Consider the following 25,942-nt stretch of genomic DNA (forward strand, 5'->3'; position numbering starts at 1 on the left):
ACTCAGACACAGCTTACGGCCACCCCAAGAAAGGAGGGTGGGAGCAGAGGACAGAAGCCGCGTTGGAGAACCCGGCTCCTTTCCACGGTCGCCCCTGCCCCGGCCGCACCGCCAACCCCGACTCTGACCGGCAGCCGGGCACGGCGAAACCCCCTCGGTCCCCCACCCGTTTTCGTCACGTCCGGGGGCGGGCCGGGGTGCCGGGGGCGGGCCCGGGTGGGGCGAGGGGCCGGGCAGGGCGAGGGTGGGGTTGTAGGGGTGCTTCGGGTGACAACGGTCAATAATGAAGGTGGCTGCGGCGCCGCGGCAAGCTCAGCTGCGCCTGGCGGGGGCGGCGCCAAGGCCGCGCCTGTAAGACCTCGGGCCGGCGCGGCGGGATGGGGACACGGCGCGGGGAGTAAGGTGGCGACAGCGGCGACAAGAGGAACTTCAGCCTGAGGGGTTCGCTCGCTCCCCCCTCTGGCTTGTCCGCCTCCATCTGCAGCCCCTCGGCCCCCGCGCCCCGCGGGGCCGGGCCGGCGACGACAGGGGCATGTGGCGTTGGGTCCGGCAGCAGCTGGTAGGTGCTTCCTCCCCTTCACCTGCGCGCGGCCGCCCCTGCGCGGCCTCTCGGCCCCGGGTGGCGGGGAAGGGCCGGCGGCGCAGGCCGGGGCGCGGGGGCCGGGCTAGGCCGCAGCAGGGGCGGGCGCAGGCGCGGGGCCCGGAGTCCGGAGCCGGAGAAGCCCGCGCGGCCCCGGCGCCAGTCTCGCCTTCCAGCCTGGGCGGCCGCGGCTGGCGCCGGGCGGCGGGAGGCGGCCGCTTCCTGCCGGCGTTTCTCTCTTACTTCCTCCCGCTTGCTGCTCCCGGGCGGCTGCGGCCAGAATGGGAGGTTCCGAGCGCGGTGGCTGTGCACCCCGAGGAACCAGGTGGAGGGAGCTGAAGGAGAGTAGGTCTTGGGGAGATTAAAGAGGCTTGTGTTTCCTGCCTCTAATAATTTGGGACACGTTTGGTTGAAGGGGAGGAGAACTAGTCTACAGCCCCCAGTCGTCTAGAAGAGTGTCACGATTCAGTGTTGTGTTGGTTAGCAAGGAAGAGGGCACCTTATCTAGTCTAATTCCTGTCACCGAAAGGAATTTTAACCCAAGACCTGAAGGAGAGAAAGAACATTCCAACTCTCCGTCTGGTTTCGGAAAAGATAAGTATGATAGTTGGGAAAGACTAGTTTTCCTTCCTTCCTTGTCCTCAACCCCAGGTAAAACTTTTGGAATGTGATCCTTACTTTTTTCTGGTTCTCCTCAAGGCAGCTTGAACCGGATAGATTTGGAACCAGTGGTTAATTTTCCAGTATTACTGGAATATCTGGAGGAAAAAAAAATCTTAGAAAAGGGTGATTTAAGGCCTATAAAAAGCGCCATCTTTCGCAGAATTAATTCAGAGAGAAAAATATTTCCTGCCTCCTCGCAACTACAGCCCAGAAAGTACACAACTAAGTACAGAACTGTGACAATGAGGACCGAAATTGGCAATTTCCGTTTGCTGTTTAATTTCTAAATCGAATTAACTAAATGCTTCTACAATTCAGTGTTTTCCTTTACTAATTCTAGTCAGTGGTAAATCTTAGTGAGGCAGAAACTGTCTTTGTGGGACTAAAACATTGATATTTGCCTTTTTTTTTTTTTTCTGCTGTAGAAAAGCATTTTACTGTTAAGACTAAGAACTTAGTATGGTGTTTCAGAGCCAAGCTTCTGTTACTTCATTTTGCAGTGGGCATCATTCTCAAAAAAAAAAAATCTTATAAATAAAATAGAACTGCCTACCACTCCCTCCTACAAATGTTGGCTCTCTATTTTTAGCTAATTGTAAATTCACATATCCCAGATAAATGCTTTATTAGGAAACCAAGATAATGATGTCACTTTAATTTCATAATTGTTGTAATACTTTGGCTTTGTTGCAATAAGCCCTATCACAGTCATTTGACTCAGAAAGTTAATTATTACAGATCTGATCTCATGCTTTCTATATGCCAAATCTTCATATATAGAGAGGGCTTATTTGCCTGATGTTGTTTCTGTGTGGTAGGAAGATAATTCTAAAGTGGTTTCTTAAAGCTTTTCTTAATAGATTAAGACACCATTTCTCAGTGTTAGGTATTTTTGTTAGGCTGAATAAAATCCTGGTTGTATAACCACTTTAATCTTCAAGACAGAAAATCTGGTAATGTTTTTAAAAATGGCTTCAAGTGAACATAGCTGAAAGGAAGGACAGGAAGTTGTGCGGTTAATTTACAAGGCAGCTGCCTTACTGGAAGGGTTAACGAGTTGAACAAGTTGCTGTGCATAAAAAATGCTATCTTTGACATACAGTTGCTCACCTCACTGGTTTTAAGTTATCAGATCTTCTAAGTATGTAATCAGACTTGTGCCAATGTAGGACTTTGTAGTTCTGATTAAGTTTGTGTGATCATTTAAATTAAACATTAAGGACAGTGGATACACAGTAATGAAAGTTTATTTTACTATCCCAATCATAAACAGCTATTCTAGTTACAACACCAGGAATTATTCAGCTCAAAAAAAGTCTAGTTTAGATTATACTAACATTTGCCCAATGAATTGAATCACCATGTCTTTTAGCAATAGGTTTAAAATTCAGATAAATGGGACAAATTTGGGGAAATTGATAAGCAAATTGCAAAGACAAGTTGGGAGTTATAAGCGTCTTTATTCATTATTTGAATCCTGATTTTCAATTACTTATGTTGTCTCACCAAAAAAAAGTTTGTCATTTTATTACAGAAACAACCCCTGTGCTCTAGTAATTTCTTGCTATTAATAATTTTTTTTTTTTTTGCTGGAATAAGAAACAGTCACTGACGGGGTGGCTCCTTTGGCCTGCCCACTGCCAGTGCCTGCCCCTCTAGCCTCGAGCATACAACTATTAATAATGTTTTTAAAAGTTTGACTCCTTATCTCCACAAAATATTTTCACTGCTTGACAAAAATGGGAAAAATCAGAAAGTTGACAGAAGGTTGTTTTCCATTGGGGAAATAGGGTGAAAAAGAAAAAATTGAAATTTCCTTTTCTTTTTCTTTTCTCTTTTTCTTTCCCTCTTGTTGTTTATTTTTTGGCTCACAATGTTGAAGTTATTTTATGCTAAAAAAATTGTCTTATGGTGTCTTTCTGGTACAGTTAGTATTTTAATTTATGTATTAACTCATTAGAGATGACAGCACCTTATAATAGTGGAAATGCCATTAGCTACTCTGTGTATTCTAATATTTAGACCTGTTATAGTAGCCATTAACCACATGTGACCATTAAAATTTAAATTTATGTGGCTGTTGGCTACCATATTGGCCAGTTCAGAATAGGACATTTTCATTATCACAGAAAATTCTGCTGGATAGCAGTGATTTAGACTGTAAGTGAAAGTTTTTGGCGATGCATATTTTAATTGACATATAATATTTCTTTTTAAAAAATTTTTTAGAGATGAGGCCTCATTGTGTTGTCCAGGCTAGTCACCAACTCCTGGCCTCAAACAATCCTCCTGCCTTGGCCTCCCAAGTAGCTGAGATAACAGATGTGAACCGCTGTACCCTGCTCCTGTCATGTACTATTTCTTTACAGAGCAATGTGATACTACATTTTTAAAGCACTTACTGTGTGCTGGTATTAAAATAAGCTAAATACTGGGTATACAAGTGGAGGCCAGTGTCACCTTTATTTGACAGAGTGGACATTGGGTACATGTTTGCTGAATAAATGACGAATAGGTAAGGAAAGAAAATCAAGCTATAGTACTGTTTCTGTGTTAGAGATCAAGTGACAAAATTCAAGATTGACCAGCCCAGACAAAAAGCTAGAAAATGACTGTAACTATACGAAAACACAATCTGTCATGCTAAGATAACTTTCTTAAATTATTCCATAAAATATAGTGCCTTCAGATTTGTATTGCTGATGGTGGAAGGAGGTTGCTAAGATTGTATTCTGAGTGACTGAGAAAAATGAAAAGGTTTAACCTGAGCTCCCTCAGCTTTCTACTCTCTCTTCCACTCAACTCAACAGACTTGCTTATATCTATACTTAATTCTTCTCTTCTTTCCACCTTTTACAAGGAAGGTGCACGCCTCCTCTTTTCCAGGCTAACCAGTCCACTTGTGTTTTTGAGCCTATTCTTTCATCCTGCTCTCCACACGCCCCATCAATTATCATCCATATGTTTGTTCTCTTTCTCTTTTCCTTTAAGCTGTGAACATGTTCAAGCCTCTTGTTGATATCTTACTTTGCCTCATACCAGCAACTGCCAAATTTTCAATTTTCTAAAAAATAGGCCTGTGTTACATAACTGTTAGCTGATACACTTGAAATGTGCCGAGTTAAGATATTCTGAAGTATAAATGCACACATTGGATTTCAAAAGCAGTATGAAATCATGTAAATCATTTCAATTTTTTATTGGTTACATGAAATAATATTTTGAATATATTAGGTAAAGTATATTATTGCAATTTTATGTGTTTCTTTTACTTTTTTTAAAAATGTGTTTGCTAGAAATTTAAAAATTTATGTATGTGGCTTACATCTGTGGTTCATGTTCTGTTTCTATTAGTGCTGCTATATAACATTAAAAGTGAGCTCCTGTTTCTATATGGCACATTATCCAAGTCTATATATCTCACTTACTAGACTAGACTGTAAATTGGGGCAAGGACAGTATCTTATTTGTCTTAGTATTGCACTCAAGACAGCAGCTGGCCCATTGTAGATACTCACCAAATGTTGGTTGAACAAATGAATATTACATTTAATTCAACATCAGTTTGGAAGTACCTGCATTCTTTGCCTCTCTCCCAAGGAATGAATGGAGGAGTAGAAAAAGGCAGCATTGGCCTATGATGGTATTATTTGGGGGGGGGGGGCAAAGTAAGTTTTAACCTCAAAAATTAATGTTTAAGAACCTAAACTTGTGAATATGTGCTTCCCTATCTCTGTAGTCAGACATATATTCTCAAATATCAATTTTCCTTTCTTTTTTTCTTTCTTTCGTTTTTTTTTTGTGTGTGTGTTAGAGATATGTTGCCCAGGCTGATCTTGAACTCAAACAATCCTCCCTCCTCAGCCTTCCAAGTATTAATAGCTGGGATTACAGGCACAAGCCACTGAGCCAGCTCGTTTTCATTTGGTTGAGGGGGGTAAAGTATTAGAGGAATCCCAGGTATTCCCAGTAGCAGTGAAGGAAGGGACCTTGTTCTAGATTCTCCAGAGAACCTTATGATTACCATTATTGTCATTAAATATTTTCTAGACCTATGATGTTCAATATGGTATCCACATGTGGCTACTGAAAACTTAAAAGATGCCTACTCTGAATTGAGATGTGCTGGAAGCGTAAAACACATACTGGATTTTGAAGACTTGGGAGGAAAAAGGATGTAAAATATCTCCTTAATAATCTTCTAATTGATCACATGTTGAAATTATGTTGGGTTCTATAAATATGTAAATATGTTGGGTTAAGTAAGATATATTATTAAATTAATATTTATTTTTACCTTTAATGTGGAAACTAAGAAAATTACATATGTGGCTTAGATAATATTTCTGTTGGATAGCACTGATTTAGATTGTTGTAACAATATATAATTTCTGGCATAGGCAGATTCAAGAGAGTTTCCAATTCTAAGGACTTCCTGATTTTACCCAGGCTATTTTTCTGTGAGTTTCCTATTTTCGGAGGTTTGGTCCACATTAGATATAAGATACTAGAGGCTGCCTGATAAGCTGACTGTATATCTGTTCCATTAGGAAGAATTTGTCAAATCAACAGTGGCTGCTGTGGGGTTCTAGACAGCATATAACCATGTTGTTTATTCTTCTGTTTGTTTCTGCACTTGTCTGAGTGCTAATCATTCTAAACAAGATAATATTCATGATTAGCCTGGTTTGGTTTTGTTTTTAATAGAAGTGCATATTTCTTTCAAAATATCAAAATTAAACCCTTCTAAGATTCGAATTTGCATAGTATTAATAGAAGATTTTATTCTCAGGTATTCTTTATTTTGCTTTTTTCCTGGAGTTTCTTTATTATAAAATTCAGCATCTTTTTTTTTTTTTTTTAAGACTTGGGGTCTGACGCGGTCACCCAGGCTAGAGTGCAGTGGTGGCACCATCATAGTTCACCACTGCTTTGAACTCCTGGGCTCAAGTGACACCCCCCCCCCCCCCCCCCGCCTCAGCCTCCAGAGTAGCTAGGACTAAGGTGTGTGCCACTATGCCTAGCTAACTTTAAATTTTTTTTTCTATAGAGGGGGTCTTGCTATGCTGCCCAGGCTGCTTTTGACCTCCTGACCTCAAGTGATCCTCCCACCTTGGCCTTGTGAAGTGGTGTAAGCCAGTATACCTGGCAAAATTCAGTACATTCTTGGTTGGATGTTTATGTGGGAAATACTAGGAGACTTATTTTTAAGCCAATATTTCAGGTTAGAAATAGATACGTGTATTGAATTCTTCTCTATATTTGGTTATAATGGATTCAGTAAGCTTTCCCCAATGTTGTGAATGAGACATGCATTGAATTTCTGTTACATTTTAGCACTTGGAAATGGCCCTGAGGGAATTGTTTTGACTCTTGGGTGTGTTTAGGAGAAATCTAGAGTGCTAAATTTTTTATGCCGACTGGTTCACTTAAAATGGTCTCAATAGTTTAATTTTTTATTTTTTTCTTTCCTTATCCTATACATGGTATTGGCAAATTCTTTCCAAATTTCTGACATGTAATCTACCCTAGTTAACATTGAGTTAGCTTATGCAAATAATCATACTTGTTTCTCTTTAAAACTATTAGATTATCCAAAATTTAGATCAAATGACAAATTAAGACTATTAATAAATTAAGCTCTGTTTGTCTCCACATTTTAATTAGAAGGGGAATACCCTCAGGAAAGGAGGAAAATAAGATAATATGCATTGGTGTCATCCATTCAGTCATTCTCTTACATTTAGCAAAAATTAGGAACAAAAATAGATGTTGTGTATACACAGGTTATTCTTATTATGTGAAGCCAATATACCTGGTATAGGTTATTTTTATTCTTCCTTTAAGCCTTATATTAAAATTTCAAGCATATACAAAAGTAGAGAAAATAGTATGATGAATCTCCATTTATCCTTTACCCAACTTTAGCAATTATCAGGACATGACCAATTTTGTTTTATCTATTCCCCCCACCCACTTTCCTCATTCCCTTCAGTTATTTTGAAACAAATCCCAGACATTATATAACTCCACCCATAAATATTTCTATATTTATTTCCAAAAGAGAAGAACTCCTTTTGTTTGATGTGTATAACTATAATTTCTGGTACAGTTTATGCATTCTCTTCTTTTTTTCTTTACATTCTCAAATTTTAAGCAGTGAAGTTCTTTAAAAGTCAATTTCTTTTTTCCTATGGATACATCTGTGGGGAGATGAAATCATGAAAGGTCATGTGAATAAAAAAAAATGCTTTGCTTCAAAATATGGTGTTGTATACCATAAATATATACAATTTTTCTGTGTCGATTAAAAAAATAATACATTTTTAAAAGAAGCTTTGCTTATAACCCGAGTGCAGTTTTAAGTGTTTGGGGAGCAAATCATGTCTCCCTCTTTGTTGTTGCTTAAAATGATATATCCAGAACCATTTCTTTACCCTTCCTCTGCCACCACCCTAGACGAAATCACCTGTCTCTTACCTAGATTTTTGCAAAAGCTTCCTAGTTCGTCTCAGTGTTTCTCCCCTTCTGTCCCTACAGTCTGTTTTCAATATAGCAGCCAGAGGGGTCTTATTAAAGTGGTTAAATCATGTCATCCTCTGCCTAAAAACCTTCCAAGCGCTTGCTTTCTTGTTTAAAGTAAAAGCCACAGTTGCTTCTTGATCTGTATTCCCCAACCCCCAGCTTCCCCCAATCCATTTCTTACCGCCTACAACTCTTCACTCTGCTTTATTCACACTGACCTCCTTGCAATTTAGAAGTCCCAGGCATACTTCAATCTTAGGGTCCTTGTCCTGAGGCTGTTACCTCTACCTGAATGTTCTTACCCCAGATACCTGCTGGCTCCTTTACTACCTCCAAGTCTTTATTCAAATACTGCCTTATTAGTGCAGGAGGCCTTTTCTGGCCATTCAATATAACATTCTAACTCTCCCCAATACTTCCCTATCCCCCCTTCCCTGCTTTATTTCTCTAACACTTGTCACTGTTTAACATACTCTGTAATCTACATATTTGTCTCTATCTCATGAAGGCAGGGATTTTGTTCTGTTTTAGTTCTCCATTTAACAAAAGCTATTTCTCCACTGCATCCCCTTTTAAGTAATACTATTTCTTTCTCATTTATTGATTTATTCATTCAAACATTTTCTGAACATCTTCACTGTGATAGCATGTTGCTAGGCTTTGGAACTACCAAAATGAAGCAATCCCTGCCTCAGCCAGTCTTCTAGGGGACTTTTCTTCTCTAGTGGATATTTGGTTTGTTGCCAATTTTTTCGTGTTACCAAAAGTGTTACAGTGACCATTCTTGTTTAGGTTTATGGTTTTTTGTTTTTTTTTTTTAAGTGGAATAAATGGAAGTGAAATTGCTGGGTCATGCGGTATGTATATTATAAGTATTACTAGATATTGCCAAGTTATTTTCCAGAGCATCAGAATTGCTGTTTCCCTACATCTTGGTCAACACTTTGTACTGTTAAACTTGAAAAAATTTATCAGTCTGATGGGTGTGAAACAGTACCTCATTTTGGTCTAATTTGCATTGTGTTGATTGCTAGTAAGATTCAGGTATCTTCTATTTCATTCCTATGCATAACTTGCCCATTTTTCTGTTGAGTAGTTTATCTTTTCCTTATTCCTGCTATAGACTGGATGCTAATTCTTTGTTGTATATGTTGTAAATATTTTCTTCCAGTCTGAGTCCCTTGTATTTAATTTTGTTTAGTCTTTTTTCATACAGAAATTTTAAATTTATTTATAGGTTAATTTATTAGGCAAATGATTTTTGCTTTTTATTACGTGTTTAGGAATTCCTTTCCTAAACTAAGATCATAAAGCTTCTTTCTTTTTTCTTTTCTTTTCTTTTTTTTCCGAGAGATAGAGTCTTGCTCTCTCATTCTGTCAACCAGGCTGGAGTGCAGGGGCACAATCACAGCTCACTGAAGCTAGAAGTACAAGCATGCACTACCATGCCTGGTTAATTTTTAAATTTTTTATGGAGACAGGGTCTTGCTGTGTTGCCCAGGCTGGTCTCACATTCCTGGCCTCCAGTGATCCTCCTGTTTCACCCTCCTAAAGCACTAGAATTAGAGGCGTGGGCCACGGCCCCCCACCCGTACCAGCATAAAGCTGTTTTTCTGGAGTGTTTTCTTCAAATTGCTTTAAAATTTAGTTTTTCAACATTTAGACCTTTAATATACCTGGAATTGATTTTTGTATATGGAATAATGTGGGGAATTTGTTTTTTCCCATGTGGAAAGTTATTTGTCCCAATGGTGTTTATTGAATGAGCCATCCTTTCCCCTACTAATCTGTGTTGTTCGCCTTCTCTGTTTAAATGACAGTGTTCTGTGTCACATACCAGCATTCACTTTCATATATCTTGGACTCTTTCCAGGTTCTCTGGCCTCTAACTTAGATATGCAGGAGACCCTCAGACTTTGTGGATCCAACTAGAGTTAAAGGGAATTGATGCAGTGCCTACCTGCCAATGTTGATCAACTTTTTTCCCAGCATATATTTGCAGAATTAAAAAAAGGGTCATGAGGAGGTCAGGGGGAAGTTAAAGCATCTTAGGAATTATTATGAGAAAGAGAAAGTCAAAATTCTTAAGTAATAAGGTATGCTTTTAACAGTCTTTTTAATTTATAGTCTCCTGGACCATGGGTTCCCTAATGGTGACATTTCCTATAGATTGAGATAAAGCTTTCAGTGGTCTATGACAAAATGAAGGAAAAAAGTGTGTCAGTGTCATGTGTGATTGCATAAATTTATAGATGTCCTTATTTTTGAGGAGTGTCTTTTTTTAACTTCTTAAATATAAACTTTATTTTAGAATAGTTTTAGATTAACCAAAAAGTTACAAATACAGAGAAGTCCTGCACACTCCTTGTCCACCCAGTTTCTCATAATTGTTAACATCTTACATTACTGTGCTACATTCGTTACACTAATACTGATACATTCTTATTAATTAAACTCCATACTTTACTTGAATTTATTAGTTTTTCCCTAATGTCCTTTTCCTGGTTCAGAATCCCATCTGGGATACCGCATTACATTTAGTCAACATGTGTTCTTAGCCTACTTTGATCTATAACAGTTTCCCAGGCTGTTGAGGACTGTCTTAAGTCTTAGATCGTTTTCCTGCTTTCTTTTCTCTCAGTATTCTTGCTTGGAAAAATAAAGAGTTGATAACACTTTGTCAATTTCTCAATTTTTTTTTATTTCAAAATATTAAGGGATACAAGTGGTTTTGTTACATGGATGAACAATATAATGAAGTCAGGGGTTTTAGTGTTCCTGTCACCAGAGTAGTGTGTATTGTACCCGATGTATCCCACCCAATTTCCCAATTTAAAAAAGTTTTACCGATTTGGGAAATCCATAACTCCAAGAACCAATGCCTTTGGTTGTAAGAAGTCAGTGTGATGACCATTAACAATTAGAGAGTCTCCAAATTTCTTAATTATGTTTTATTTTTATTGTGCAAGAAATATCAGTGGGAAAAAAGAATGTGAATTTTAGAGTTAATTAGGGAGGATTAATTAAGGCAATCTGATTTGTGACTGCAGTTTGAGTCTCCATTAGAGATACAAGTGTATGCAGAAAGCCATAGGAAGATACAAAGTTTGTAAACACACACTAAGTAACTGAACACATACTGTATCAACTTACCACAAAGGTATTTCTTAGAATTATTGCCAAAATAGAAAATGTGATAGGATATGGTTTCAGCTTTCATTTTTCATGTTTAAGTAAAAAAACAGTCTCTTTTCTTCAGATGAGGAGAGATCCTATCCATTCCCAGAGTTAATGCTTTAACCTTTGGCTCCTTTTTTCTTCCTCTTTCTAGATCCTTCAGTAATTTTTTCTTTCCCGAAACTTTAATATTCTCCTTCGTCACATCCTTCATTTCTTACCTAAAAATATGCTTATGATTCACTTACACTAAAAATCCTTCAGTTTATCTAGTAGTTAGCACTATCCCTATTTCCCCACCCTCCTTTCCACCCATTCACCAATCCATTGTAGTCTGACTTCAGCCCATTAACTTTACTCGTACTGTGCTGGCAAAAGCCACCAATGATTTCCTAATTATTAAATTCAGTAGTTTTTTTTTTTTTTTTTCCGGTTCTCATTTTTCTTTGCAGCATATGAAATAATTCCTTTTTGGAATTTCTTTCTGGGTTTCTGCCACCCTACCTTTTTTGTTCTTCTACTCTGATAATTTTTCTACTTTTCTCTCATATGCATCCTAAATGATGGTCCTGAGAATTTCATCTCTTACCCTATCCTTCTCTTGCTCTCTACACTCGTAATAGGCAACCACATATGTATCCTTGGCTTTAACCATCACCATTATGCTTGCTGGGTTCCAATCTCAAGTCCAGTTCTCTTGTTTAAGCTCTAAACAAATATATCCAGTGGCTTACTGGATAGTAGATATCCATACTGGTTCTTCCACATTTAAACCAGAAAATAATTCTGGCTTGATCTTAAATATATGAGAGGAAATAGGATATTAGATTATATCTAAGGTAAATAAGGCCTAAATCACTAAGATTTCATCAACTCCAAGTGGCAGGTACTAAGTCATATATTTCTTTTATCATCAGTGATCCTTAGCACAGTACCAAGCACATGGTAAATATTAAGTAAATATTCTTTGATTTGTTGCTAGAGTAAATTTTTTTATTTGTATACAGGATGATATCAGAAGGCAAGAATTGCAGATCAGCAGTACAATTTTAATAGTCATTATATGGGGTTAATGAGCTGCTTTCTGAAAGAACTGAAAATACACTAAAAAATTCTTTTTGTGTTTTTTAAAATACATTTTCAGAATTATGCTGCTTTGACCCAGTGTTGCTAAATAATCATTTGTCTGCATGTTTCTCAGGTTCTTGAAAACAGATTTCTTTCTACCCTGCTTTTTTCCACCTTTTGTATTATTTCATGTCTAAATGACTAAGTAGCATTCACCCAGCATCTCTACTCTTTAACCTTAATACATTATTTATATTGTTATTGTTGAAAATTTTTTTACCTAATACATTATCCCGTTTAAATCTGTACTTGGAAATATTTGTTATATAGTGGTTTCCTAAATTAAATACTGGTTATGCTGCTCATACAGTATAAGCAGCACCTTCTTAACTTGAGAGATGGTGAATACTTATATATTTTGGCATCCAAGTACATAGTTGATTCTCAACCCTGTCAGACACAGTGACTCCTATTTCTATCAAATATTTTATAAATACTTAGTCCTTTTTTATCCTGAAAGAAAATTTAAATAACTTTCCTATATAAATAATTTTTTAAAAATGAACATTAATTTTTCCTTCATATGACAATTAGGGTATTAATTGTCATATGAAGGAAAAATAAAGAAATGCATTTATATTAAATAATACCTATTTCAGTATATAAATGCTCGATCATGGCTGGGTGCAGTGGCTCACAGCTGTAATCCTAGCACTCTGGGAGGCCAAGGCGGGCGGATCGTTTGAGCTCAGGAGTTCGAGACCAGCCTAAGCAAGAGTGAGACCCCGTCTCTACTAAAAAAAATATAGAAAGAAATTAGCTGGACAACTAAAATATATATAGAAAAAATTAGCCAGTCATGGTGGCACATGCCTGTAGTCCCAGCTACCCGGGAGGCTGAGGCAGGAGGATCGCTCGAACCCAGATGTTTGAAGTTGCTGTGAGCTAGGCTGACGCCATGGCACGCTAGCCCCGGCAACAGAGTGAGACTGTGTCTCAAAAACAATAAAAAAAAAAATAAATAAATTCTTAATCATGAGTACGCTAGACATAATAAATAATCAGATACTAAAATCATTGTGAATACCAGCGCTATTAATATAGACTGCTAAAATTGTATTGGTGACTCAAATAACATTTCCATTGGTGATGCAATTTTCTAACACAGTAAACAACTCTTCATAAAAGTTCTGACAAAACAGAGTATAATCTTTCTTCAGTTTACATGGTAGTTTCATTCCTGAAAATTCATAAATCCATATAAGATTTTTTTGTGTTTATATTTAAATAGAGGGTTCAAATTATTTCAAAGAGATTTTTACCAACATTAATTTCAGGCAGGGCATTTGAAAGTTATGTGGCTCACAGGACTGTTCTTTGTTGGCAGAACTCTACAGTCCATTGCAGAATGTCTAATATCTCTGTCCCACCCACCCAATAAGTAAATGCTAGTAGTATCCTCCAATTATTGTGAAAATCAATACCAACTTTATTTCTGAAATGCTCCCTAGAAGTCTGCCTTCCTTCCTTTGGCTCATTCCTCAAAAAGGAGTTTTGACTTTGAGGCATACAATCTCTTAGCTGTAACAGAACTATTACATATAGTTTCCTATCTGAGAATAAGGAAACATACTTAAGCAACAAATCAGAAAATGATAGGTTAAAAGAAAAGGCCTGTAGAGCAAACTGTGTATGTGTTCATTCAGAAATATCATTTCAGTAATAGTATTATTTTGGTTGATTCGCGCAATTTAAATGCTTGATATTACATTGTACCTGTCTGACAACAGGAACAGCATACATATACTTTCATTCTGTATAAGAGCAAGAGTATTATGTATTTTGAGAAACATTAAAAATGTTTATAATTATGCAAGGTAAAAGGTAAGATATCTAGATTGTGTAAAGTGGAACTGGTAAGAAGTACGAGGTTATTGGTTTTTGTTGGTGGTGCTGCTGTGAGTTACTTATCTAGTAGTGGTGTCTTGGTTCAGGCATTCCTGAAAACAGATTTCCAACATATAAAATTAGTAGGACAATTGCATCTCTTCCTTCTACCTTTTGTCTACCTTTTGTGTCAATTCTTATCTAAATAATCAAATAGAATTCACCCAGCATTTTTTTTTTACTTCAATACACCTTTTAATCTTGTTATTGGTTAGAATTTTGTGATGTGCCTTTGTGGTTGACATATTTTTAAAGTATTAAACTTTGAAGATACTGTGAAAAAGTTGTGTTTTTGATTGACTACTTAGCATAATGTCTGTCCTCAAGGTTCATCCATATTGTAGCATGTGTCAAAATTTTCTTCCTTTTTTAGACTGATTAATACTCCTTTGTATTTTGTTTATTCATTCATCAGTTGATGGGCATTTGGGTTGCTTCCTTTTTACTATTGTGAATAATGTTGCTCTGAACATGGGTGTACAAATACCTGTCTCTTCGAGTCCTGGCTTTCACTTCTTTGGGGTATATACCCAGAAGTAGAATTGATGGATCATAGGATAATTCTGTGTTTAATTATTTTAGGAACTGCTCTACTGTTTTCCATAGCTGCTGCACCATTTTACATTCCCACCAGCAATACACAAGGGTCCCAATTTCTCCACATCTTTGCCAATACTTCTTGTTTTCTGTTTTGTGGGGGTGTTTTGTTTTGTTTTGTTTTGTTTGTGATAGCTATCTTAATGGGTATGAAGTGGTGTTTCATTGTAGTTTTGATTGGCATGTCCCTAATGAAGTTGATTTCTTTGACGTCCAGAAATGAGCCTCTCCAACTGGGAAGCCAGAATAAATGGCTTTGATGAGAATAAGGTAAAGCTAGTAATACCAGAATAAAATGGTCCCTGCAAGCCCCTCCTACCCTGGTTATGGTAGATTTCACTCTACAGAATCACTTTAATTTTTTTTTCCCATTTAAATATCTTAGAAGTTAAATTCAATTTGGTAGAAATTTATCGTTAAAGATATTTTTAAAATCAAACTCAGAATGTGAAAACTAGAAAATTTAATCAATTGAGTAAATAGTCATTAAAGAATTAATTTATGCCAGATATCTGAGCACATGCTTCCCTTAAGATCTTACAGTTTGAAGAGGGAGATGGATATAAAGGTAAGAAATTACAATTTGGTGTGATAAAGTCTTTCATGAGAGTGTATAATAGGTTTAGTGAGAGGAGTAGACAACACATGCTTTCTTTTATTTCTGAGACAGAAGAGACATCAGGTAAAGTTCCACTGAGAAGGAAATTCTTAAGCTGAAACTGAAGGCTTTTGCTGGAGGTGTATGTTGGAGTAGGAAATCAACTTTGGGAAGTAACATCATAACCTATAAGAAATGAGCTTCTTGTAGGAAAACATTGGCAGATGATTTGAGAATTTTTGAGTTATCTTTCTGTGAGATCACTCTACAGCTTGAAAGCCAGTCCCAACCTGTCCCTGCACTAAGCCAGAATTCTTGGAAGCCCACACTGGTCTGATATATGGCAAACTAACTCAAATCCTAAATGAAAGTCACATAATTTAAAACAAAAAGTTAAAATGAAATTATTGTGTTTATTTACATTGGGGTGTTTTAAGTTTTTCTATCACCTTACTTTGGTCTGTTAACAGTGTCACATTATCTTGCCCTTATGGTACCTTCATAAAGGTATATTTTATTGGAAGTCTATGTCCAGGAAACAGCAATTCAGAATTAATTTTGTAGATCTTGGTAAAATACATTAAATCACTCTTCCCCAGAAGCCTTGGTATTTTTGCTAGGCTATTTTCATGTGCCTGTGTATATTGAAACATATAGCCAACAAAAATCACTTTCTGTCATATAAAATGTGTGATCTTAATAAAGTGCTATTCATTTTTTTAATAACTTAATACTGTTGTCGTTTTGACTCAATGCTGTTTTTGTTGTTTGGGGGTTTGTTTTGATGTTTTTTTCTTTCATAAAGCAAATATATAACATATAATAATGATAGAAGGCATCTATTTACTTCAGTTACTGTGAACTCTAAAGATGATGTTTTCTTAGTTATATTTAAAGAAGTATGACAATATTTAATTACATTATTCATGAATATAATTTTAGTCTCTTCTTAGTTCTTTTATTTGTAATATTTACATTTTTTAATAAAATATTTGAAATTTTAAGATAATGCAGAGGCTTATATATTTGGCCTGAGAATGTTGTGATTCATTTGCAAGTATTTCTTTATGCCAGAGACCAACTTCTATAAATTATATAGCTATTTGCTGTTTTGGTTTCCCCAGGTCTCATCAGGTTGTGGTTACAAAAGGAGTCTCTCAAATCAATCCCATGTATTGCACTTCTTCCCCTATCTGCCACCATGAGATTTTTTTGCCCCTTAAATACTCACCTACTTTTTTTGAGTACCTATGGCTTTAACAGATGCTCACAAATCCAGTCAGGAGAGGAAAACAAACAGGTTTTGAATTTCATACTTTTTAAGACTATGATAGTTTTAAAATAGTTTAAATTTGTGTGCCTCTAATACTTGTACTCTACTTTTTAGCAGACATTATCATAAAATCAGGGTGGCTAGAAAAGCATTAGTCTTTCTGAGTTCCTTTGTGTAGGACAAGATGAAATCAGAGGAGAAAGGAGCAGGCAAGCATTCAAGGAGTTGAGGATGTGAATGGATAGTCTGAGACGACAACAAAAAATGTAATATGTACCAAAGTTTTCTGAACCCTGCCATGTAGCCTTGACCTACTGATTAGAGAGTTCAGATTGTATTTCCTCCTCAGTGCTATAGAATTGCTGATAAAGCTTGCTAGAAATAGTGTGAAATTATACTTGAACTTCATACTAATAGTATAGTTATACATTTAACTTTGACAATAGTTGTTTGTTTTGACTCATTAAGGAAGGTGGAAGTGTTATTGAAATATAAAGATTCTCTTTAGGCAGTTTAAATAGAGAGTATAGGGATGGGGAACTAATTACAAAGCAAGATTTTAGGTTAAGTGGTTTTAAGCTTCTTTGGATCATGAAAATATCATGAAACCTATGCACATTCTTACCAGAAAAATGCACATAATGCAAATTTGCATACAATTTCAGAGATTTACAGACTTAAAGCTCACTTATAGTCCCCGCTTTAAGTCAGCTTCTTCATTTTTGGACGGTTTTGTTCTTTTAATTTTATTTAGTTTGCAGCTTGTTAAATTTGTTGCAGAAGAGATGATGCTAATGATCTGAAATTACAGGTTTCATTTCCATAAGGGACATTTGGCCGTACTACCAACACGAATATCAAATTTAACTATTTTGTATATGAAACAAAATGCACATATACATCCATACACATATATATAACATTGACTATAATATGATTGGATAAGATTATGTAAATTCGTTGCAACTGAAAAAGATCTCGAAATGCATAAATGGATGTTATATCCCTCATTTGGGAATGAGGAAAAGCTTGTCATCATTTTCCTTTTGGAATTGTCATCTTATTTTAAATTGTGATATCTTTGAATATAGAGCTGCTGTATAGAATTTTTAAAATCCAATTTAATTTAAAATTGATTTTGGGGAGAACATTTCAATATATCCCCTTGAAATAATTGTAGAAATCTCAGGAATTCCAAAATTTTAGTATATGATCACTGATTCATATCCAGTATAGATGAATGGAAAATGATGAACATTTGCTTCATGAAAAATACATGCATTTATGTATATTTTCTAGTCATAGCTGAGATGTTGCTATAGTTCTTTTTCTGTTACTTGGGTTTTTTTTTTTCCTTAACTTGAGATGTACATAATAATAAATTCCAATCTTAGTAGGAATTTAGCAAAAAATTAAAAATCTGTATTAGTGCTTCTCAGTCTTAGTTGTTTTGACATCTTCTTAAAGATTACATGTTCTTTCAGACATTGAAATTTCCTTTCCTTTTTTTTTTTACTTTATCCCAGAAGCTTACATGCATGATGTGTAACTTAGTGTTAAAGAAAACATTAATTATATTTTATCAATTTTAAATATGCTCTGACAGGTTTCCATCTGAATCTGTTGAGTTGAGCTAAACGCAGAGTGATGCTGGAAAGATGGTAGAAAGTGTATTGAGAGACAGGAACTAGTGTATGGGGTGATATGTTAATATGATTACAAAGTAAATGCTGAATAAATATTCCTCATGCAGTCTAATGCTTCATTATCTGTTTATAGGTAAACTTCCTGTGAACCCCCTTTGAGAAATACAGCCATAGACTAAAGCAGTAGCATTCAAGCTATTTGTTCACTTATTCATTTATTTACAAAATTATAAAAGGTTTAAAAGAGAATTTATGAGGAAAATAAATGTGTGTGCCACTGTATTTTTTTTCCTTGACGAGACTGATTTTGAAATCAGACACATAGTGACATATTCACATCTATAACGTGTAGGCATCACTATTACAAAATGTTGCAAAAGCAGGGTAGACAATCATAGGACTTTAATAATATAAACAAATAAACATGTTCTTTGTGATGCATATAATGCATTTGTACAGTCTTGCAGTAGCTGTTTCTAAGATCACAAAATAAAATTTTAAAACCAAGAATAATAGTTAAATACCATACATAATACTGTTGTATTCTGATGTACTAAACAAAATATCCCCCGAGGCAATACAGGATTTCTCACTATATGTCTGTGCCCAGTAGAAATTTTACAAGGTTGTTAAGCATTGAATGGCAGCCAGATTACTTAGTAGTTTACTAAATTAGAGTCTTCAGTAATATCTAAAAATGAATCATTGTAGTTTATTAATGCCAAGTTTAATTTACCTTTTAATAACTTAGTAGTACTAGTAAATAGCCCTTGACCACTATAAAAAAAAAAAAAAAGAAAATGTAAGGAATTGCGAATCATTTGCCTGTTAAAAAAGTCATACATTTGGGGATTGCTTTCAGCCTGTGGGGGTTCCCAAGATCTGTCAAAGGAATCTTAAAGATTCACTTGCAATCCTGGAAGAAAGTAAAGTACTGTAGGAATAAAATATCAGTATTCTTGTCACCAAGGAAAACTTTTCCACTAGAGATTACTAATTACTGTTACTAATGTACCTTGAGAGAGAGTCTTCTATTAATAAATTTGAGGCCATATGAGTTCCTCAAGGCCAGGAATTATAGCATATTCACATCACTGTTTCGAGAAGTCAATTGATACTGTAACTGGCACAAATAAATGATTGTGTGGAATGAATCTGGGCAAGACCCTACCTAATGCATTATTAAGTCCTCTGGGAACAAAGCTTTTTGAAACCAAGTTGATCTGGATGTAGAAGAAGTAAAAATAAATGTAAACCTTTTCCATCGGATGTGGTGTAGGTGCTTACTAGTTTGTAGCTACCCAGGACTTTCATATCACTGATTGGAAATCCATTCTAAGAGAAAGCAGGGAACCCAGAGGAATGAAAGGAAAGGAATGCAGTGGAGAAAGAAACCTTGTCCTCAAATGCATAGGTCTCCTATATGATTTTTTTTCTTATAATAGTATTTCTGCCAGATTTATGAACTGTTTTTCATTACTAGAAGTATTGCCTAGTTAGTTTATATCTGGCGATAAGGTACCTGTTTACCTGTGAAAGAAAAAAATAAATGGCATAACTCTTCTAGTAATTAGATTGAGTCTATAGGCAGTTTAAGGCCAATAATAGTATCTTTGACATGGTCAGTTAAGTAAAACCAACAGTAACATATCGTAACAACTAACCTGGTTGACCAATATCACTTTTTCTCTTGCTTGGTCTTAGGGTTTTGACCCACCACATCAAAGTGATACAAGAACCGTTTACATAGCCAACAGGTTTCCTCAGAATGGCCTTTACACACCTCAGAAATTTATAGATAACCGGATCATTTCATCTAAGGTAAGGGTTAACAATTTTATTATTAAAGCTGAGATATGTGCTATTTTATTGAAAAGTGATTTATTGTGTATATTTGAGTATATATTTATATCCTTACAAATTCAAGAAAATCGTGGTTGAGAGATTTATCTTAACTAAAATGGTGAACTGTAAAATAAAAGGAGTTAGTTGCTAGGTGCTGATATCAAGTAGCCAGCATGCCAGTTATCTTTAGTTACAGTTAAAATAAGGAACTATCAATAACTAATAATAACTATTAATACTGGGTGCCAGGTCCTATATTAAGTACCTTATCATTTAATCCTTACAACAACCTTATAAAATAGCTCTTATAAAATCTATTTTAAAAAGTATTGGTATACTCATTTCAGTTTCTTTAATTGGAGTATTGGGAAATTTAATAATTTTCCCAAGATTGCACACTAGTAAGTGACTAAGTTGAAATTTGAACTCAGTTCTGTTTCCTCCAATTTTGTCACTCATCTGTAAACATTTTATGGTACCAAAGTACTGCTTCACTTTCATATATTGTTGTTTCATTTTTTCCTCTGGCATTTTTAAAATGTCAGGTTATTTTGAAGCTGAAAATTAAAGAGATAGTGCTGTCCAGGGGACTTTTCTCTCATGATAGAATTGTCCAATATGATGGCCAATAGCCATGCAGGGCTATTGAGGCCTTGAGATATGGCTAGTGCAACTCAGGAACTGAATTTTAAAATTTAATTTATTTTAATTTAAATGTCGATAGCCACATGTGACTAGTGGCTACCTTATTGGACAATACAGTTATAGAGGATGTGAGTCAAAGAGACTGAGGGTAAAGTTCTCCTTAGATCATAACTATTAAGAAGTATCTTTGTATTGCTCCTGTCTTCCTTTCCAGAGCAGCTAATAGTTTTTCTCTAAAACTGATCTTTCCCAAGGATGTTGGCTTAGGTCAGCAGTTCCTTTGCCCTGTCCCTTTTTTTCTGCCTTCACGTTATTTATGTATGTAATGTACCCATTAGTGACATCTCTCATTTTGGATGATGGTTCTAAAGCAGAAGATAGGAAGAGGAAATATCAGAATCTAGGATGATGGAGGAGCTCCACCGTTGTTAGTACATTATGCAGGAAATAAAAGTTCTGTTGAAAACTTTGTTTTTTTTTTTAACTGGGGGTGTGATTTGCATTCAATAAAATTCACCTATTTTAAGTGTACAATTGGTGAGTTTTGACAAATGTGTAGTGTCATGGATATAGTAAAAGTCTTTTGTGTCTGATTTCACCTAACGTAATATGCTTTTGAGAGTCATTTTTGTTGTTGTAAGTATCAATATCAGTAGATCATTCCTTTCTAGTGTACAGTTTAGCTGTCAGCCTGGGTTTGGATAGTTTTATGTTCTGAATTTGGGTCATTTTCTTGTGTGGTTCTCTCAATACCAGTATTTTCCCTTTACATTTCCAGCTGCTTTTCCAGCCCTGAACTCTTTTGTTAGTAAGGTTGTAGTTTCCCCCTCTGTGGGAGTTGGATACTGTCTCCAAGCTAAGAAGCCAAAAATTCACAATTCATACTTCTTCTATTTGCAATTTTTTGAAATTAAGCTCTCTTCCTGCTTCTATCTATATTTTGGACACTTTCCAGGATTTTAAATTGTTTTTTAAATCTAGTCTTTGCTGGGATTTCATAGGACCACGTAACTTCTCTGCCAATAGTGGAAACTGAATGTCCTTTTGGAAAACTTTTGGGATTAAATAAATATATTTATATGACTATTTTCATATGTAGCAGTATTAGGCTTAATGTTCTTGACCATAGTTTCAAAAATGTAGCTGTTTAAATAAACATTGCCCTTTTTTGTTTTTAGCATGAAGGAGGACTATCTCTCTCATTACTGCCTTATTGCTACTTTATTACGCTACTATGGCTTTCTTAAACTCCTTCCAAACCAGATTACCTGCTGTTCCACAAACTCGTGTTGAACTTTCCTATCATTCTGCCTTTGCTTTTATTTTATGTTGTTAACTACAATTTTTAAAATGTAGATTTTATGTTTTTGTGGATTTTGAAGATTTTGTTTTTGTAGAAATGTAGAATTCATGTTTTTGACCACAACTTCTAGAATGTAAATATTTATACAGATACTGTCGCTTTTTTCATGAGCAAAATGAGTCCTGCTTCTCATTACTCTCTTTTTCCTATCTTTTATTCCCTGTTATTCCCTTACAGACTGCATTATTTTCTATCTTACAAAGCCATGGTGAATTTTCCTCCTCTGTTCTTTGCCCGTGCTGTCCAATCTTTCTGAAATGTTCTCCCTTATTTGCCTTTGATTTTCAGCCTGTTGAATGTTCCTCTTTTAGAGGCCATGTCAAATATAATCTTTTTTAAGTTTCCCTTTCATTTCCAGCATCTTTGAATACAGCTATTGATATTTTGTTCTTGATCTCCTGTGTTTAATATTAAGCATCTTATCTTTGTTTCTTTCATAGTGCAAGGGTCTTACACCTTGTAGATACATGATATGCCTTTGTCTAATTTATTTGACCATAGTAACTACGTTAGCTTAAATTTAAACTTTCTAATAAAATCTTTAATTTTATAGCCATGTTTTGGTTTTCTTACTAAGGAACAACATAGGGTTAATTATACGGTAGTATATAACCAAAGGGAAGTTACACTTCTAATTCTTTTATTTTAACCATTATTACATAATAATTAAGAGAAATATAATAAATTGTTACTTTTCTTGACAATATTTTCATATTGTTCAATATTATACTACTGGAGTTCCTCCTCTTATACGTTGGACAAACACAGAATTTAGACTCATTCAATCTATCAATATGTTTATATTTCATAAAACCTGGAAACAACAGTTCCTACCATTTGTATGCTAGTTTTCGTAAGAAATTTTTATTTGTTCTGAGTTTTTTCTTATATTATTGAGTTAGCCAAAAAAACACCATGAAACCAATTACTTTACTGCAAATTTATATAACTGCTGTCCTCAAGATGTGGCAAGACAAAATATATTGTCACTGTTTAAAGAGATTGGTGTAAACTTAGGACATTACCAACTTAATTCAGAAGTCAAAATAAATTATTAAAACGTTTTAGATCTGCCTTCTCTAACTTCTAAAAAATTATATTAAAATTGCCAATAAATAGAAAAAGAACAAAGGAAAGTAGAATAAAAGTCTTGAACTCTAGAACCCAGATAAATAGTTTTTGTATCATGAAGAGTTATAGATTTAACAGCTTAGTAAATTTGATTTTACTTTTCTCATTACATCTATACAGTGTATATATTATTTTTCAATATTAATTCATTGATCTCTCTTTTTTCTTTTTAGTATACTGTGTGGAATTTTATTCCAAAAAATTTATTTGAACAATTCAGACGAGTGGCAAATTTTTATTTTCTTATTATATTTTTGGTTCAGGTAAGCTTTATCACTCAATAGACTGTTAAATTTGTAAACATGTTTCTAAAAATATATCTTAGAACAGGGAAAAATTACATTGTGTTTGTAATTGATCGTGTGACCATTTTTTTCTGCAAAGCTTCACCATTTTATTCAGTGAATATACAATGATCAAAATCACATCTAGATTTCTAAAATATAGCCTATGAATTTTAAGGTTAATTATGTTTTGTTTCATCAATCATGCGTTGTAGTATTTAGATTAACCATAATCTAAGCCAAGAATATAAACCTATCATCTTTCAGATGCTCTGCCTCAAAACATAAATATTTTGGCTTTTAAAATACAGTGCATGTTTTTGGCATATTTCTGCCTATGGAATCATCTTTGTTGAAAGTAAACTTTTCTTTGGCTTTTAATTTTTTTAATTTTAGTTTTTTATTGATTTTAATTTTTTAAAAGAATTTTAATTTTTAAGCATCCCTGTGAGTAAAGATTATTTATTCAAGAGACCATTTTCTTAGCTTAGATTTGTGTTCATTATAGACTGCTTGACAGTTTCTTAATTTTCACATTGTGCTTTGATATCTATATCAAAATACCAAGGGAACAGCCCATGAAACTTAAGTATAAGTCAAGTCAAAAAACAGTGATTGTCACGTTTCCTTTAAAGAAGTTATTATTTTGATAAAACTTTAGCAACTTCTTTCAGTGTGGCACTGAACTTTTGCATAAACTCTGAAGTTTTCTCCCAGAAGAACCTGCAATTTCAAAAGAAAAATTAAAACTTGTCAAGTGATCATTTTAAAGCTTTAGGAAACGTTTACTTTTTTAAAAAATTGTTTTCCTTCATGAACAGATAAGAAACTTCTAATTTTCTGTCAATAGAGCATCACCTTGATTTTCTTGGAAAGCAAAAAATTTATACTAACCATATCCACATAATATCCATGCATTTGTGAAGACACTAGCTAAGATCAGGAATTCAGCCTGTCTATGGAAAAGAAGAAATTTAATTGGCCTATCCACAATAAGTAACATTAGTAAGTCATTAGATCCATGTTCTTCTAATAAATCATATGTAATTACTGCAAATATTTCTTTATTTCTCCAGCAATTTATTGAAACTTCAATTGTATGATTTAAATCATAATTGCAGCATCATTTTCCTAGCTCTCCCCCTCTGGTTCTGGTAGATGTAACAAAAAAGGTTTCACTTGTAGAAAAAACCCTTTCCATGGTCCCATTCCTAGTTCTCTGTCCCTAGTGTTGAGGTGAGTTTATTCTGAATATCAAGGTAAAAATTGCTGACAGACTTTTCAGCATTTATTAGTATGTGCAAAGAAATGTGGAATGAGATCTCAGCAGCTATAGCTCCACTCCTTGGTATATATTGAGAAGAAACTTAAGGACCCTATGTGTTAAGAAAACAGAGTGACTGAGTTCACTCTAGCAGTGTATGTGGATAGGCAATAGATGTAATTATTCTTCCAACCCCATACAACAGCCAACAAAGTGAAATTGTGAACTAAACTATACCCACTGCATAATAGTATGAGATGTCAGATGTTAATAGCGTGACATGTGCAATATAAAAATATAATACTCTGCATTCTTTTTTTTAAATCTAGCTTATGATTGATACACCTACCAGTCCAATTACCAGTGGACTTCCATTATTCTTTGTGATAACAGTAACCGCCATAAAGCAGGTATGAAATACTTTCTGTTATTGTTGTTTTCCCCCAAGTCATTCAGAAGTTGTTACATATTTCTACTCCAAAGTAACATTTATTGTTGTGAAAATAGTTTCCATAAGAAAGCAGCAAATTTGTTTGATATATGGTAAAATTAAACCAAGACGGCCACTATGTTATATTAATATTTCAGGTACCTGGTGAGTCATGAAATGATTGCCATTGTTAAAATATGTTGTTCCCTTGACACACCTAGGAAGCATCCCAAAATAAGTATTGTGTATACAAACAAATTTATATATGAAACTGAGTTTTTATTATAATCATCTTTGTAGAGTTTGGTGATATTTAAAGGAAATACACAGTTCAAAAGGGATATATCTATAGGGAGTAGAAAATGTACTTCTGGCATGAACATTTGTGAATAAAAATTGTATAGTGCTTTTCTACTTTTTCATAGCTTTCTCTGGTAGGGTTATTTTTTATGTAGAGTAATACCCTAGAGGAAATAGCTTCAACCAAATCATGAGTTGACATTAACATCTAGATATAGAGAAACAGGATTATTGGATAAACATAACAAATAAGAAATAAAGAATTTCATAGAAATGTGATGTCATTATAACTACCCCTCCTCAAAAAATCCTGGCAGAGACTCAGTTATATAGGGATGATTTTGTCTACCTGCAAGAGAGTTAATGAATTTTCTTGTGTAAATGTGATAAATTTTCATTTTATAAGATATAAGGATAAGGTATAAATTGACATGGAAATAAAAAAACATTTTACAATTCTAGGATGAATTCTGTTCTTTATTACTTACATAAGAAGGATAAGAGGAGCCTATAGATTAACAATTGCATTATGCATTCAATGTGTCAGAGAAAATTGAGCCACAGCTCTAAGTTTGATTTCCCTTTCTTCACTCTTCTCTTAGAGAC

The 25,942-nt window shown here is 35.0% G+C and overlaps 1 protein-coding gene across 5 annotated transcripts in view; it reads left to right on the forward strand.

Moving 5' to 3' along the window:
- Positions 1-267: 267 nt before the first annotated feature.
- Positions 268-25,942, forward strand: part of ATP11B (ATPase phospholipid transporting 11B (putative)) — a 110,826-nt gene continuing 85,151 nt past the window's right edge. For 3 of the 5 annotated variants that reach the window (XM_045539755.1, XM_045539754.1, XM_045539756.1), the window contains exons 1-4: positions 268-559; positions 19,779-19,895; positions 23,232-23,321; positions 24,936-25,016. In XM_045539755.1, the coding sequence (XP_045395711.1) occupies positions 533-559; positions 19,779-19,895; positions 23,232-23,321; positions 24,936-25,016 (315 nt within the window). In that variant the 5' untranslated portion in view covers positions 268-532. Of the gene's footprint in view, positions 560-863; positions 926-19,778; positions 19,896-23,231; positions 23,322-24,196; positions 24,348-24,935; positions 25,017-25,942 lie in introns of those variants that run through there. The other 2 variants (XM_045539757.1, XM_045539758.1) reach the window with 2 other exon arrangements.

The sequence above is a fragment of the Lemur catta genome, chromosome 1 (assembly GCF_020740605.2).
Source record: "Lemur catta isolate mLemCat1 chromosome 1, mLemCat1.pri, whole genome shotgun sequence".
Taxonomy (NCBI): Eukaryota; Metazoa; Chordata; class Mammalia; order Primates; family Lemuridae; genus Lemur; species Lemur catta.